We start from the raw sequence: 16,333 nt of genomic DNA, 5'->3' as shown, positions 1-16,333 counted from the left end.
CGGCGCTTAGAACAGTGCATGGCACATAGTAAGCGCTTATCAAATACCACAACTGTTATTGTTGTTTCAATGCAGTAAGACCAAGCCAAAATCATGGCAAAAATCACCATATGTGCTCTTTCTACAGAATGCCAATCAATCAATCAATCATATTTATTGAGCACTTACTGTGTGCAGAGCACTGTACTAAGCTCTTGGGAAGTACAAGTTGGCAACATATAGAGACAGTCCCTACCCAACAGTGGGCTCACAGTCTAGAAGGGGGAGACAGAGAACAAAACCAAACATATTAACAAAATAAAATAAATAGAATAGATATGCACAAGTAAAATAAATAAATAAATAAATAAATAGAATAATAAATATGTACAAACATATATACAGGTGCTGTGGGGAAGGGAAGGAGGTAAGACCAGTAAATCAATGGCCTTTTAAGGGTCTGGGACATGAGATATGTCAATCCTGTGTCCTGCTCAGGGCCTGGCAGGTGAGTTTTCACAAACAAAACACTCAGAATCACTTGACAGATCATTCTAATCTGCCTCTTGCCTAATGGGTGTTTCTGAAAAGGTCAGGCAAACTGTCGTTTTCAACAGCCATCTCTAGGCACCAGGCAGGCTCTGCCTATTAGGGGCTGAGTTTCCAAAGTTAAAGACAAGTGCTCTGAAGGAGGATGTACTTTTGTCATCCCAAAAGAAACAAAACGCTCTAAGAAGCTAAACCCCAAATGGGAAATTGGATTGTTTCAATGTCCGTCTCCCCCTCTAGACTGGAAGCTCGCCGTGGGCAGGGAATGTGTCTATCGAGTCTGTTATGTTGTGCTCTCCCAGGTGCTTAGTACAGTGCTCTGCACACAGTAAGCCTTCAATAAACACTAGGAGAAGCAGCATGGCTCAATGGAACGAGCGCGGGCTTTGGAGTCAGAGGTCATGGGTTCAAATCCCGGCTCCGCCAATTGTCAGCTGTGTGACTTTGGGCAAGTCACTTAACTTCTCTGGGCCTCAGTTCCCTCATCTGTAAAATGGGGATTAAGACTGTGAGCCCCCTGTGGGACAACCTGATCACTCTGTAACCTCCCCAGCGCTTAGAACAGTGCTTTGCACATAGTAAGCGCTTAATAAATGCCATCATTATTATTATTATTACTGATTGTTGGGTTCAAATTCTCAGCCCAGATCTGCGGTGAAATCACCAAGGCCACTCTCAGGAACCGAGAGATCAAAGGTCGCCATTCTTTTTTAGGACTCTGGCAGGTGAAGGGGTTAAGTGTGAGGGAGGAGAGGTCTCTCCTTAAAGGTGCCAGTCTGTAACCCAGAGAATGACAGGGTGGTCTGATTGAAGTGCCCCTTAACTGTACCTATCTCCCCCTGTTTCGTCCCCCATCACTCTATGCCACTCAATATACAAAGGAGAGAGGGAGAAGAGAACAGTACAGTCTTCCTCTGTTCTTCTTTTCCTTCTCCCCAAGCCTGTTCGGTCAAGTGAGTCAGAGTCCCCCCCTTCTACAGGGCTCAGAACATTTGCCCCTACTTGCCCCGTGTTCACTTAACCTTACTTACCAGTCTGAGTTTTCTCTTTTATCAAAGGAGACAGCCAAGAAGACCTAGTTACATTTTGCCAAATAAACAACCTTGGGAACAGAATGATTAACTTGGCCAGAGATCATAGAGAGCCCTGTAGCATCTAAAAATTAGCCATTACTATGACTGATATGGGCCTGCTAATAATTATCTGGCTCTTTCAAAAACTTACTAAGTTTCAAAACAACCCAGTGACTCAGCTCAGAATTATTACTCCCATATTTCAGATTGGGCAAATAGTTACAGAAAAGTGAAATTACCTAAGAAAGGTAGAAGCCAGGTCATCTTAGCCCTAGCCGGTATGCTTCTTCCTGAATCATGCTGCTTCTTAAATAATCTGAACCCCAAAGAGATTGTTTTCCTTTTATTCCTTTTTCAGAATGACTGACCCTTGAGAAATCCTGTAATAGCCTGGCTTTGTGTAAAATAAAATAAAACAAAACAAAAACACAACTACTCTGGCGAACTCCTTGTCAAAAAAAAAAAGATTAACACACTAGGAAAATCAATAGTCATGTACAATAACCAGTATATTGAGGGAATTCGACAGAATGACATATAATCTTGCAATTTCTTGCTATGTTTCTGCATCTCCCAACCACCGAGTTTAATTTCTGAGTCACATGTGCAGTCATGTGGAAAATAACTGGCTACAAAGAAAGGCACTCAAGATGTTATGAAATATTTTCTTTCAGTCAATCTGTACATTCATTTCTACAGTAAACCAAATTGCACCTATCTAGAGCCATTATGTTGGTACTAGTCAGGGAGGAAGAATTAATCAAACATAGTTGCAGTCAAAGAAGTGAAAATAGTATTTTTCTTCTCTATTTCTCTCCCAAAACCTTCATGTACGGCAAAGCTTTCATTTCAGTATAGATGAAACCATAGTTGTTGGGGATTTTGTTCTGTTTTTTCTCTGGTAGATAACGATTTTCTTGAAAATGAATAGGTTTGTCATTAAATCTCGTAGCCTTTTCTTTTAAAACACGTCACACTGAACTCACTGATGAAATGAAGAGAGAGTGTTTTTTTAGGAAACTGGTGATCAAAGAATGGCTTAAGTCAGAAGAAATAAGTCCAAATTTGGGGTTCAAACAACAGAAAAGAAAAGATGGCCTATGGGTCTCCTTTAATAATGATGGCATTTGTTAAGCGCCTACTATGTGCAAAGCACTGTTCTAAGCGCTGGGGGGGGATACAAGGTGATCAAGTTGTCCCACTTGGGGCTCACAGTTTTAATCCCCATTTTACAGATGAGGGAACTGAGGCCCAGAGAAGTTAAGTGACTTGCCCAAAGTCACAAAGCTGACAAGTGGCGGAGCTGGGATTCGAACCCATGACCTCTGGCTCTCAAGCCCATGCTCTTTCCACTGAGCCACGCTACTTCTCTAATTAGATGATTTGAGGACACCAGTCATGAAGCCTGATTTCCACATTCTGTACCCTATCCCCCTCAACTTCCCAAGATAAAGCCCCGACTCTTTCTTGGGGGTGTTGGGTAGGGTGGAGATTTCTCTTTGGAGGGAGTGTGGTGGTTCTCAAAGTTGCCACACTCTGATGCTCTTGCTGGGGGACACCTTGGAGGAATCCACTGAGCCCAGGAATCCCTGGGGCCAGAAGTTAGGACTCCCTGGTAGCAGTAGTAACACTATTTATTACACGCTTACTGTGCGCGGAGCATGGTACTAAGTGCTGGGAGAGGATACACCTATCCCTTGAGAGGGACGTTCACAATCTAAGAGTATCGTGGGGAAGTTAGGAATGCCAGCACTGCATTGGGAGCTCCTGGCCACCCTAATTCAACCAGTTCTGGGTGGCGTCAAGTTGAGGAGCCAGCTTTGGCAAATTTTCCACAGCCTCTTTTCCGGAGACTGGGCTTAGGGGCATAAGGCCGGAATTCCCTCTGTGCCAGGGAGCCCCTATCATTGGTACAACAACTTGAGGACGAAGGCCCACATTTACCTAAACAAGAGGTGCCGTCATTGGGGATGAACGTCTTATTGTTGTTTGATGCTTGATACCCTTCCAGACAGATGCAGTAAAAACTTCCAGGAGTATTATGACATGACGTGTGTTCTCCACAGACCAGTTTGGCTCCAATGTTGCACTCATCCTTATCTGTTGGTACATTCAAAATTCAAACCGCATAATCATAAGTGGGATATTTGTTAAGTGTTTACTACGTGCCGAGCATGGTACTAAGCGCTGGGGTAGATACAAGATCATCAGGTCCCACTTGGGGCTCACACTGTAACTAGGATAATAAATAATAATTAAGGTATTTGTTAAGCTCTTACTATATGCTAGGCACTGTACGAAGCGCTGGGATGGATGTAAGCAAATCGGGTTGGACACAGTCCCTGTCCCACGTGGGGCTCACAGTTTACAGATGAGATAAGTGAGGCACAGAGAAGTGAAGGAACGTGCCCAAGGTCACACAGCAGGCAAGTGGCAGGACAGGGATTAGAACCCAGATCCTCTGACTTCTAGGCCTGTGCTCTTTCCATTAGTCAAGGCTGTTTCTGTCAGCATAAGGGTTTTAAACATGTAGGTGACCATTTTTGCTTTCCTAAGAATGAGGATAATTCATGACAAAATGCTCACTCCTACTCTTTGGACTTTTCACCTCCTAAACACTTAGGTACTCACCCCAGCCCCTCCCCCTACAGCACCTATGTACACATAATAATAATAATAATAATAATAATAATGGTATTTGTTTAGCGCTTACTATGTGTGAAGCGCACATCCTTACCCTCAGCTGCTTCCCCTACCTATAATTTATTTTAATGTCTAAATCCCCCACTAGATTAAAAGCTCTTTGAGAGAAGCAATCATGGCTACTTACTCTATTGGACTGTACTCTCCCAAACACTTAGTACAGAGTTCTGCACACAGTAAGCGCTCAATCAATACCACTGATCGATTGACTGATTTCTCCTACTATAGACACTTTCCCTCCAATCCACAAAAACGCGTTATATCTCGTCAGAAAAGTTTAATTCGAAGTTTTTTACTTTGCAGCTTCAATTTAGAAAGACAATGTATTTGTAATACCCTACAAAAGCAGCCAGAGAGATACTTAAAAGATCTGCCAACTATGAACAAAGAGGCAAGTTTTACTCTTGTTTCCAAGGTCTTTAGCCATAGGACATCTTCGTATGACATCAGAATACTTACCAATGCATTGGGTCCTTCCGTTCCCCAAAAAACCGTAGTTACAGATACAGATCTTTTTCCCATCTCTTTGTTGACAGGTAGCAAATACATGGCAAGAGGCGCAAACATCTGGGACTGAAATGTTTGTTGTACCTGTGTTAAAAGAAAAAAAACCACAAAGAAGAACTTGAGCAAAGCAGGTTTTCATCGATGGCTCTCTAAGTACTCTGTGATATAGACTAGCTCATTCCTTGCCCTTCCCTTGCACCTTGAGAGAGTACATTAGAAGAAGACAAAGCCCCTCCCAACCACATACACACACACACACACAACCACACACACAAATGCCGTGGTCGTTCAGGTTTGGAGATGGCACTTCTGATAATATTTGCTGAAGTGTGTAGAGTGGTTGAAAGGACCAATCCATGACCCATCCTGGAGCAGGACAGGGTGAAGGTGGGAGAAGAGTGTGGGATTCTGGGGAGACATATTCAAGATGTTGTAGGGAGAGAGGCATGGGGGACTAGGAGGACTGACAGGGAGGGGAGGAAAGAGTTACAAGGAGGGGTGCCAGGAAGAAGGAAGGCAGGGTGAAGGGGACAAGGGTGAGGAAAGGAGAGGAAAGGTGAGGATGGAGGGTGGGGCAGAGGGAGCAGGACCGGGGATAGCTTATGCATCTGGTTGCCAGCATATCCAGTAACACTTCATCAGAAAGGGCATTTCACCACCCTGCCCAACATAAAGAGAAGCAGCATGGCCTAGTGGATAGAACACTGGCCTGGGAGTCAGAAGGACCTGAGTTCTAATCCTGGCTCTGCCACTTGGCTGCTGTGTGACCTTGGGCAAGCCACTTTACTTTCTCTGGGCCTCAGTTACCTCATCTGTAAAATGGGGATAAAGACAGTGAGCCCCTGTTGGGACAGGGGCTGTGTCCAACCCGATTTGTTTATATTCGCACCAGTGCTTAGAACAGTGCCTGGCACATCACAGTAAGCGCTTAACAAATGCCACAATTAATATTATCATTATTATTATTATAAAAAGCAATGGGAAGCAAGACCCAAGCCCTGCAAAACCCTGTCCAGTATTTGACTCCATGCCCCTCTGATAACCACGGTAGCTCTAACGACATTTTATACATGCCCTCTTATGCTTGCCTGGATCAATCAATCAATCAATAGTTTGTACTCATTGAGCACTTCCGGTGCGTGCAGGGCACTGTACTAAGCACTTGGGAGAGTCGGTAGACACATTCCTTGCCCATAAAGAGTTCCCAGTGTAGAGGGGGAGACAGACATTCTTGGCAGTAAGGACAAGTGTCGCATTCTTCGTTCCTCTCAAGCCAACCTACTCATTGTGGTTCATTCTCATCTCTCCAGCCTCTGACCTTTTGCTCACATCCTTTCTGCCTGGAACTTACTCCTTTTTCAAATCCACCGGGCCACAGCTCTTCCCATCGTCAAAACCCTTCGGAAACACACCTCCTCCAAAAGCCCTTCCCCGATTCATTTTTCCTCTTCCCGGATCATATCCTCAAACTCCTTCCTCAACACTCCATGTCAATTATAGATTTTAACACCCGTGTTGCTTATGTACATATCGACTTACATACCCTACTATCTATTTATACATCTAATTCTCCACCATTTCCTTCTCTCTTATAGCTGTAAAAAAAAATTATGTCTGTCTCCACTAAACTGTAAGCTCCTTGAGGACAGGTACCTTGCCTTGGAACTCTGTTTTACTCTCCCAAGCGCTTAGTACAGTCCTCTGCTTGGGATAGGTGAATGATGGATATGATTGACTGACAATGAGTTTATCCAGATAGAATGTAATGCAATGTTGAAAGAAATGGTTTTGTGTATGCATGTGGCATTAATCAAGGCATGCATACTGGAACACTAGTTTTCCTTTGTCAAGAACTTAACCCGCATATTATAGGAGAATTGAGTGTTTGTAGGACCGTGTGTCTCAACAAGAATTGCTTCAGTGCCAATAAGGTGCTCCTCTCCTTTCTAAGAACTCGATGGTCTGTCTTGCCTTTCCAATCTGTATGGCTCTTAGGTGATGCTAGTGAAACTGGTCAAAAGCTAGATGAGCTTTTATCACCGAAACAATTAGGCACTATTACTGCTCTATAGCCTTTTGATTTGGTTTTGAACCCGATGTCCTGTTGGGATTAAATTCTGCTTAGTAGTTTCACAAAAGCCCATCTGGCCTTCTACTTTATTTATTCATTTATTTTTGCCATGCAATAATCGCTGGTATGCTGCCTAGGAACAGATTCCAGGTCTGGCTTTCTGCTTTGTATAACCTTGGTCTTTGGTACAGTAATCCACAATCTGCATCTCGTTGCCTTGAGTGTGAGCTTCGACAGTACAATCAACAGTGCACAGTGAATCCTTGAATGGCTGTTGGAAGAACTTCTGATTATGTCCACAGCCTATTCGGGAAACAGCATCCGCTTTGCAAGTCCCTTGTTGCGTTCTGGGCTCAAATAAATTTAAATTTCTTTTCTGGAAACTTGTCAAACTCATTGGTGGTAGTGGGAGATAATTTAGACAGGATGCCATCAATTCTGATGCAACTGGTCAGACCACAGTTGAGTAATCTTAGGACTTTAGTGAATTTCTCAGGACAGCCAACTTGCTTAATAGCTCTCAGAATTCATATGCTGGAATCAAAGCTAACCAAATGAGAATGCAATAATCAGCTTTTTCGATATAACTAATTTATTTGTTAGGTTTTATTAGGTATATTTATACTTAGGTATATATAATATACCTAAATATATTTAGGTATATTTATAAAATATAAATATATTTATTAGGTATAAGATAAATATTTGATTTATCTTACAATGGAGTACTTATTTTCGATGACAAAATGCATGAATATGCTTGAAAGACAATGATTATGCACTCAAAAATTTGGAGTCATATCTCAACTCAGATATAGGTGTGAAAGAATTGTCTTCCACTTCCATGTACAAAACTGTATCATACTTTATTCAAAAGTATTTAACCTCAGTCCAATTATTTGGCCGGCTCTAAAGAGCTCATTAAAAACAGCTTTTTAACTTGGCCAAATATTTTTCTAACACATTTCGTTTACACTTGATTCCATTGCTTTGCTTTCTTCGAATTGGGTGTGGGGGAGAAGCACATCTTCACGTGTACTTGCTGCTGTCGTGAATTTTAAAACTAAGTCAGATACAACCGCCTGAAAATAAAAGCTTCACACTGTGGATCCTTGATAAAAGGAAAAGGAAGGTGTTTTGACATATTTAGAAATTAAACTGCTTTTTGCCTCCCACTATCTTTATCAGATAATGGATTGTTATCAGTTGCATCACATTTAGCAATACCCACGGTTTCTGCCAAGAAAAAGCACTCAATTTTCCTTAGCCTAAATGAGTTCCTGTGAGACCAACTGCGCGCGGCGAAATGGAACTCAAGGGGGTCAAGTGAGTCATTAAAAAGGTTTATGACGACCCTGTCATCAGCAGATAACTAAAAATGAGAACCCCGGCAGTTGTAGAAAGGAGGGAATTCACTCCCTTGTTCTCCAAGGGAAAGCACAGGGCTGGAGTCGGGAGAAATGTGTCCCCTTTTCTTCTACCGGGCCACAACCCCCTACGGCTGAAATCTCACTGGCAGCTGCTTCTTCAAACAAGAAGGCCATATCTCTGTTTATCAGTGACTTACTGACACTTTGGAGTTTTTGCCTTGGCTTTGAGGCTTTTGAGTTTTGGGGGGAGGGGGATACCCAAGATTAGTAAAGTCAATCCTGTGGGGACAACCACCTCTCACTGTGGCTATGGAAAGATTATCGGCTTTTGACTTCTATTGTATATTCCCAGTGCTCCTCTCACAGTTCGAGTCCATTCAATTCATTCATTCCATCATTTTAGTAAGTGCTTACTGTGTGCAGAGCACTGTACTAAGCACTTGGGAAAGTACAATACAACAATAAATAGTGCTACTGATACTGACACGGTGCTGTGGTTGAGCGCAAATGCTGGGCCAATTCATAAGGCGACTTGGGGGAAGAGGGAGAGGCAAAGATAGTTTCAGCATCTCAAACCTGACACTTCTCTTAGACTCCCTCCATCTCCGCCATTTTTTATCGCTTATATTACTTGCTTACATCCCCCCAGCGCTTAGTACAGTTCCTGGCACAGAATAAGCACTTAAAAATACCATTATTATTATTATTATTATTATTATTATTATTATTATTATTATTATTATTTCTTCCAGTACTTCTGTCATTCTCTTGATTCTGTTACTGCTGCCCTTTGGGGTTGTGAATCCAGAAAAGAAGCCAACAGCAGTGGCAGGAATTGTATAGTTCCTTTCTCTTTCCCTGCGAGGAAAGCACTTAGTACAGTGCTCTGCACACAGTAAGCGCTCAATAAATATGATTGAATGAATGAGGAAGGAGGCATTCAGTTCTAAGCAGTTGCTTTCCCACCCTCCCCAACCTATTTATAAGCAACTCTACTTTGATTTGTTTTAGCAATGGTGTTTCCTCTCCAGGTAGAATCCAGAATAACCCCTAAACACCTTTTAACAAGTCAGTTTAATGTGGAAGCATTGTGCTTTGCGACTCTGGCTCCAACCCTCTCTCTTTCCCATATAGAAAGAAAGGGAGAGAGAGAGAAACAAAGTAAACTCGTTCTTGGCTGTTTTTTCCTCCCTTTCTCTCTCTTTGCTCTCCTTCCATCTCTCCCTCTCTCTTTCTTCTCCACTCTCTCTTTCCTCCTGTTCCACCTCCTCCTCCTCTCCCTCTCTTTAATATTATTATTTCATAATTACACCTCCACAATTGAATCAAGCTACGTTAAAGTGGATTTCATATGCACTTCAGCTGTAGAATGGGTTCTTTGCACACCAAAGGCTCAAAGGTTTCATTTTGTTTAGCTCTTCTGCACAGAGGTTACTGACCCCTGATTCAGAGTCTACTGTCTCAAGAGATCTTCCGCCTGCTGTCCAACTCTACCCTTCTACCTATGCCTCTGACTCCATTTCAACTCAACCCTTGCCTCCCATACAACATAGTCAACCTCTCTCTTGGATAGCTCCTCCCATCTGCCTTCAAACGCATCCAAGTCTGCCCTATTTTTGAAAAAAAAAATTTCAATCCTGCACCGCCCTCCAGCTATCACCCCATCTGACTCCTCCCTTTCCTAACCAAATTCCTTAAATGGGTGGTATACTCCCATTGCTTTCACTTCTCCACCACCAAATCTCAATTTAATCCACTTATAGTCAGGTTTTTGCCTCCTCGCCACTGAAGCTGGACTCTTCAAAGTCACCAATGAGGACCTAAGCCAAGTTCTATGGACCCTACTGGCTTTCCTATCTCCTTTCCAGCTACTCCTTCTCAGTTAACCCTTTCTAGCTCTTCTTCCACTTCTCATCCTTTTACCACGGGTGTCCTGCAAGGTTCTCTGCTGGCTCCCCTGCTCTTCCCCCTCTGTGCTCACTATCTTAGGGAAACTTATCCACTCACATGGCTTCAGGTACTTTCTTCTCCCTGGCTGTCCAAACCCGTATCTTCTCCTGCCTCCAGAACATCTAATGATAATAATAACCGTGGTCTTTGATAAGTGCTTACTATGTTCCAAACACTGAACTAAGCACTAGGGTGAATGCAAGATAAACAGGTCAGGCGCCGGGTCTGTTCCCCATGGGGCTCACAGTCTAAGAGGGAGGGAGAACAGGTATTGAATCATCATTTTACAGATGAGGAAACTAAGGCACAGAAAAGCTAAGCGACTCGGCCAAGATCATACAGTAGGCAAATGGCAGAGCCAGTCGGTCTGTCAACTGTATTTACTGAGCATTTACTGTGTGCAGAGCTGGGGAGAGTATAATACAACAATAAATAGACACATTCCCTGCCCCCAACAAGCTCACAGTCTAGAGGGGGAGATAGACATCGATATGAATAAAAAAATTACAGACCTGTACATAAGTGCTGTGCGGCTGGTAAGGGGGATAAATAAAGGGAGCAAGGCAGGGTTATGTAGAAGGGAGTGGGAGAAGGGGAAAAGAGGGCTTAGTCAGAGAAGGCCTCTTGGAGGAGATGTGCCTTCAATAAGGCTTTGAAGGTGGGGAGAGTAATTGTCTGTCAGATATAAAGAGAGAAGGAATTCTAGGCCAGAGGGAGGATGTGGGCAAGAGGTCGGTGGGGAGATAGACAAGATTGAGGTACAGTGAGAAGGTTGGCATTAAAGGAGCGAGGTGAGGTAGGGGGGACAAGGTGATTGAGTGCTTTAAAGCCTGAATTAAAACACATCTTCACTTGGATGGATCAATCAATCAATTGATCAATTAGTGGCATTTATTGAGCACTTGCAGTGAGCAGAGCACTGTACTAAACACTTAGGAAAGTACAATACAACAGAATTGGTAGACACGATTCCTGCCACAAGGAGCTTACAGTCTACAGTGGGAGACGAACGTTAAAATTAATTAGGGCTAGGGAAAATAGTAGAATTTAATAGTATAGTATTAAGGTAGACGGATGACCCATTGGCACCTCAAGCTCAATATATCCAAAACTGAACTTCTTACCCTCCTTCTAAGCCCTCTTCTCCTCTTAATTTCTCTATCGCTACTGACAACACCACCAACTTCCCTGTAACGGAAGCCCTTTGGTATCACCCTCGATGCTTCACTGTCATTTTGCTTTCACATCCAAGCAGAATCAGGCAGAACAGCTCCTCCTTGCCTCCCCCCAACACCCAATCCAGTCCTTTTTGCTACCCCAGGGCCAAGTTCAGGCCGGTTCCAGTTTGCTTCCAGCACCATCTCCCAATTAAACCGCGCTCCAACAGTGCGGGATCCTCTGAAGGACTTGACTGAAAAAAATTGGACACCATCACCCTTCTTAAGAGAAACACCAGTCCATGAGTGTGTAAGCTACTTGTGCGCAGGGAATGTGCCACTTGTTGTGTACTTCCCAAACATCTACTTCAGTGTATTGCACCCGGAAGGTGCTCAGTAACTGCTGTGACTTCCGTTAACCGTGAGCTCTTTTAAGAGTCTTTCTTCAAAAGCTAGGCACACTTTCGCCTTATGCGCTGCTTCTCTCCAAGCACAGTATTCATGATTGAAAAAGCGAAAGTACTGTAATTGGAGTAATTACACTCCAAGACAAGTTACGCTACACTATAAATATTACCCAATTGAACTTTGATGCTGCAATAACGATGTCTTTATTCACTTATGTCCTTCTGGGAAGACAGATTTGTCTTTGCTGAAAATGGCAACATTTACATAACAGTTCCTGGAAATGTATTTCACCTATCTGCCGAGGTATACTTTCACAGAATAATTCTATCAAATGTAAACACAATTCATGAACAGTAAGATTGAGATTTCAGACAAAATCCAAGGACTATATTATTCAAATGAATGATTTTCCACGTCCATGAGTCCCAAGAGCATAAGATGAATAATTTTCTGAGCCACGATATTTAACTAAATTAAGTTCCTGCCATCTGTACAATTTGTGGCTAGAATGCTTGACAGGCAAGTGTCTGCCCCTACTCCTCTGGGATCTAACAATTCGGTACCGTGTCCAACTCTACCTAGCCGGTTGCTGGACTGTCCTCATGCTATATAAATAAATATTTGGGTCATAGTTCAATATTAATATGATCTATCACAAATAAGGCAGGTTTTTTTTAAAGTAGAGGCTCTAGGATAATCAAGATACCCAGCAGTAGAATCACAAGCGGTCCCAGATATTAGCAAATGCAAATCCTCGGAAAGGATAATCCCATGGCATAGTGGAGAGAGCATGGGGCTGGGAGTCCGAAGGTCATGGGTCCTAATCCCAGCTCCGCCACTTGTCTGCTGTGTGGCCTTGGGCAAGTCTATTAACTTATCTGTGCCTCAGTTACCTCAACTGGAAAATGGGGACTGAGACTGTGAGCCCCATGCGGGGCTCAATTTGGTTGTAACTGCCCCAGCGCTTAGTACAGTGCCTGGCACATAGTAAGCACTTAACAAATACCACAATTATTATGATTATGTGTGAAGAGTCTGGGTGGGGCTATTAAAGGTATGGCTGTCTTTTCAGTCACTTTCACACATGTGAATAAACTCTCACTGTCAGTGGTGTCTTCGTCAAGTGATGAGTCAATCAATCTATTACAAAAAGGAAATATATCAGAGCTTAAGGTGGGAAAACCATGTAAATCTATAGTCTAGCTGCATTCCTCTCTGTCAAGAAGAGGGTAATGTTTTCAGTGATAGGGGCAGAAGAACCCACAAGTTGGATTATAAAACTGGTCATGAAATGAAATCCTTATGCAGAGGTAACTGCATAACCTGCGTTACCTGCCACTTAACATTTGGAAAATAACAGCAGACCACACACCAAAAGATAAAATAAGAGGATCCATGGCCCATGCATACCAACTCTGTTGTACCATACTCTCCCAAGTGTTAGTAGTGTTCTGCAAGCAGTAAGCACTGAATACATACCACTGATTGAATGATTGACCCTTTCTATCCTGTCAAGGAAATGAAACAGCTTAATTCCGTGGTTCCCAAACTTTCACCCCCATTACTACTATTATTATAGTATTTATGAAGTGCTTACTATGTGCCGAGCACTGAACTAAGCACTGGGGAAGATACGGGATAATCAGGTTGGACACGGTCCCTGTCCCACATGGGGCTCACAGTCTAAGTAGGAGGGAGAACAGATATGGAATCCCCATTTTACAGTTGAGGAAACTGAGACCCAGAGAAGTGAAGTGACTAGCCCAAGGTCACGCAGCAGAAAAGGAGCAGAGCCAGGATTAGAATCCAGGTCCTCTAACGCCCGGGCCCGTGTTCTTTCCACTAAGCCACGCTGCTCCATTACCCAACTAAAACCCCTCGCCCCACCTGATGCTTTTCATCAACCTTACACTAAAACAAGAAACAAAAAATAGAAACAAAAATACATTGTTTCTCTTGGCCTCAAGGAAGATCTTTAAAGTAAGGAAGGAAAGAGTGCTGGGAGAAGACTCAGAAACTGGAGGAGGCTAGCTCCACTTTTGCCTAGAGTCCACATCTTGCCGCTAATACCAAAAGCTGTTCAGAGTTCTCTAGCTCTCTACTAGCACCTGGGAATTCTCCCATAACCTCTAGTTGAAGACTACCTTTCGGCAACCTAAACATCTGACACCATGTATTCTCCTTCTGATAACTTTTATCCAAATTCAACTTTATGCCAACTGCAGAAAGTAACTTCTCTTGGAATCTACCTTCCCAAAATTATGGAAATACTCAGCAACCCACCCAGGTAGAAACAAAGACAAAAGTTAGACCTCCCAAATTTACTGGGAGAAGAAACTTTAAGACTTTTGTTTATTGAGATAATCTGAGTACTGTCATCTGTCTTCTATAACCCTAAGTGCCAGTGCTCCAAAAAGATAAAATAATAAATACTGCATGTCTTTCAGAGTATAGAAAATTTCACATTTTTTCATGGAAATGATTTCCCCTGTCTCTCAAACTAAGCTGACAGCTACTTCTGGTTATTGATGACTACTAAGTAGAAACGTGTGACCATTTTTCTATTCGTGATGGGAGTAAAAGATATAATAGCTAGCTTTGTGTCAACCATGAGACTGATAGCAGTCGTGAAGAGTTTACCTTGAATATTGGATAACCGAAGTGGTGAGGATTTTGAAGTTGCTCTTAGGATGAGAGTTCTTTGCCAAGGTAACAGCAGCAGAAAGAGAAGGATAAGTATATTTGAGAAATTGTACTTTTGTGAAAGGCATGTAGAGGGTTGAGCATGACCATCTAATATCGACTGCTTTCTCCTCTGTGTATTTATTGCAAGTCCTTAGACAAATGGATCATCTAGTCTGTGAGCTCGTTGTGGGCCAGGAATGTGTCTGATGTTACACTGTATTCTCCCAAGCACTTGGTACAGTGCTTTCCACACAGTAAGCACTCAATAAAAACAATTGAAGGAATGAATCTTTTCTCATTATGAAAATCTACACATTCTCATCCAGTGTCACACCCAATAATCCACATCCCGGGTACCCCATCGCGATATGCATTATAGCAGACAGCAGGCAGGTTTACCTCTCTTCTGCTCCAGCCCTCCAGGCATACAGATCTATTCTGACACGTTTGTATAAAGCATCCTCCACTGTGGTCGGGCAGTACTTTTTCCAGATGCTTTTTTAAATTATTATTATTATTGACCTCAACTTCACGAATGGCATAGCGGATAGAGCACGGGCCTGGGAGTGACAAGGTCATGGGTTCTAATCCCGGCTCCACCACTTGTCAGCTGTGTGACCTTGGGCAAGTCACTTCACTTCTCTGGGCCTCAGTTCCCTCATCTGTAAAATGGGGATTAAGACTGCCAGCCCCGTGTGGGACAGGGACTTTGTCCAACCCGACTGTGCTTAGAACAGTCCCCGGCACCTAGTAAGCACTCCCACTGTTGGGTAGGGCCTGTCTCTATATGTTGCCAACTTGTACTTCCCAAGCGCTTAGTGCAGTGCTCTGCACACAGTAAGCGCTCAATATGATTGATTGATTGATTAACAAATACCATATTATCAAAATCAACCCATTTGGATAGAAAAGGAGAAGCAGCGTGGCTCAGTGGCAAGAGCCCAGACTTTGGAGTCAGAGGTCATGGGTTCAAATCCCGGCTCCACCACTCGTCAGCTGTGTGAATTTGGGCAAGTCACTTCACTTCTCTGGGCCTCAGTTCCCTCATCTGTAAAATGGGGATGAAGACTGGTAGCCCACCGTGGGCCAACCTGATCACCTTGTTGACCTCCCCAGCGCTTAGAACAGTGCTTCGCACATCATCATCAATCGTATTTATTGAGCGCTTACTATGTGCAGAGCACTGTACTAAGCGCTTGGGAAGTACAAATTGGCAACATATAGAGACAGTCCCTACCCAACAGTGGGCTCACAGTCTAAAAGACATAGTAAGCGCTTAATAAATGCTATCATGATGATCATGATGATGCTCCACTTGGGACGTGGACCTATCCGGATGCACTGGTCCGCACGAGACTGTGAGCCCGTTGCGGGCGCGGATTGTCTCTCTTTATTGCTGGAATTGTACGTCCCAAGCGCTACAAGTCCCTACTGAGAGCTCACCTCCTCCAGGAGGCCTTCCCAGACTGAGCCCCTTCCTTCCTCTCCCCCTCGTCCCCCTCTCCATCCCCTGCATCTTACCTCCTTCCCTCCTTCCCTTCCCCACAGCACCTGTATATACGTATATATGTTTGTACACATTTATTACTCTATTTATTTTACATGTACCTATCCTATTTATTTTATTTTGTTAGTATGTTTGGTTTTGTTCTCTGTCTCCCCCTTCTAGACTGTGAGCCCACTGTCGGGTAGGGACTGTCTCTCTATGTTGCCAGCTTGTGCTTCCCAAGCGCTTAGTACAGTGCTCTGCACACAGCAAGCGCTCAATAAAAACGATTGATTGATTGATTGATTAGCACAGTGCTCTGCACACAGTAGGTGCTCAGTAAATACGAATGACTGAATGAGTGACTCGCTCCAGTTCTGAGGGAGGAACACGGG

The 16,333-nt window shown here is 43.3% G+C and overlaps 1 protein-coding gene across 1 annotated transcript in view; it reads right to left on the bottom strand.

The window, feature by feature from the left end:
- SUSD1 (sushi domain containing 1) overlaps positions 1 to 16,333 on the bottom strand; it is a gene marked incomplete at its 5' end in the record, with an annotated part of 124,189 nt that overhangs the window by 107,495 nt on the left and 361 nt on the right. Inside the window, 2 exons of the mRNA XM_038770257.1 lie at positions 3,546 to 3,701; positions 4,764 to 4,895. Coding sequence (XP_038626185.1) covers positions 3,546 to 3,701; positions 4,764 to 4,895 — 288 coding nt within the window. The remainder of the gene's footprint in view (positions 1 to 3,545; positions 3,702 to 4,763; positions 4,896 to 16,333) is intronic.

This window comes from Tachyglossus aculeatus, chromosome X3 (genome assembly GCF_015852505.1).
Source record: "Tachyglossus aculeatus isolate mTacAcu1 chromosome X3, mTacAcu1.pri, whole genome shotgun sequence".
Taxonomy (NCBI): domain Eukaryota; kingdom Metazoa; phylum Chordata; class Mammalia; order Monotremata; family Tachyglossidae; genus Tachyglossus; species Tachyglossus aculeatus.
Note: the sequence above shows the minus strand (reverse complement) of the source record. Positions and strands in the feature narration are given on the sequence as shown.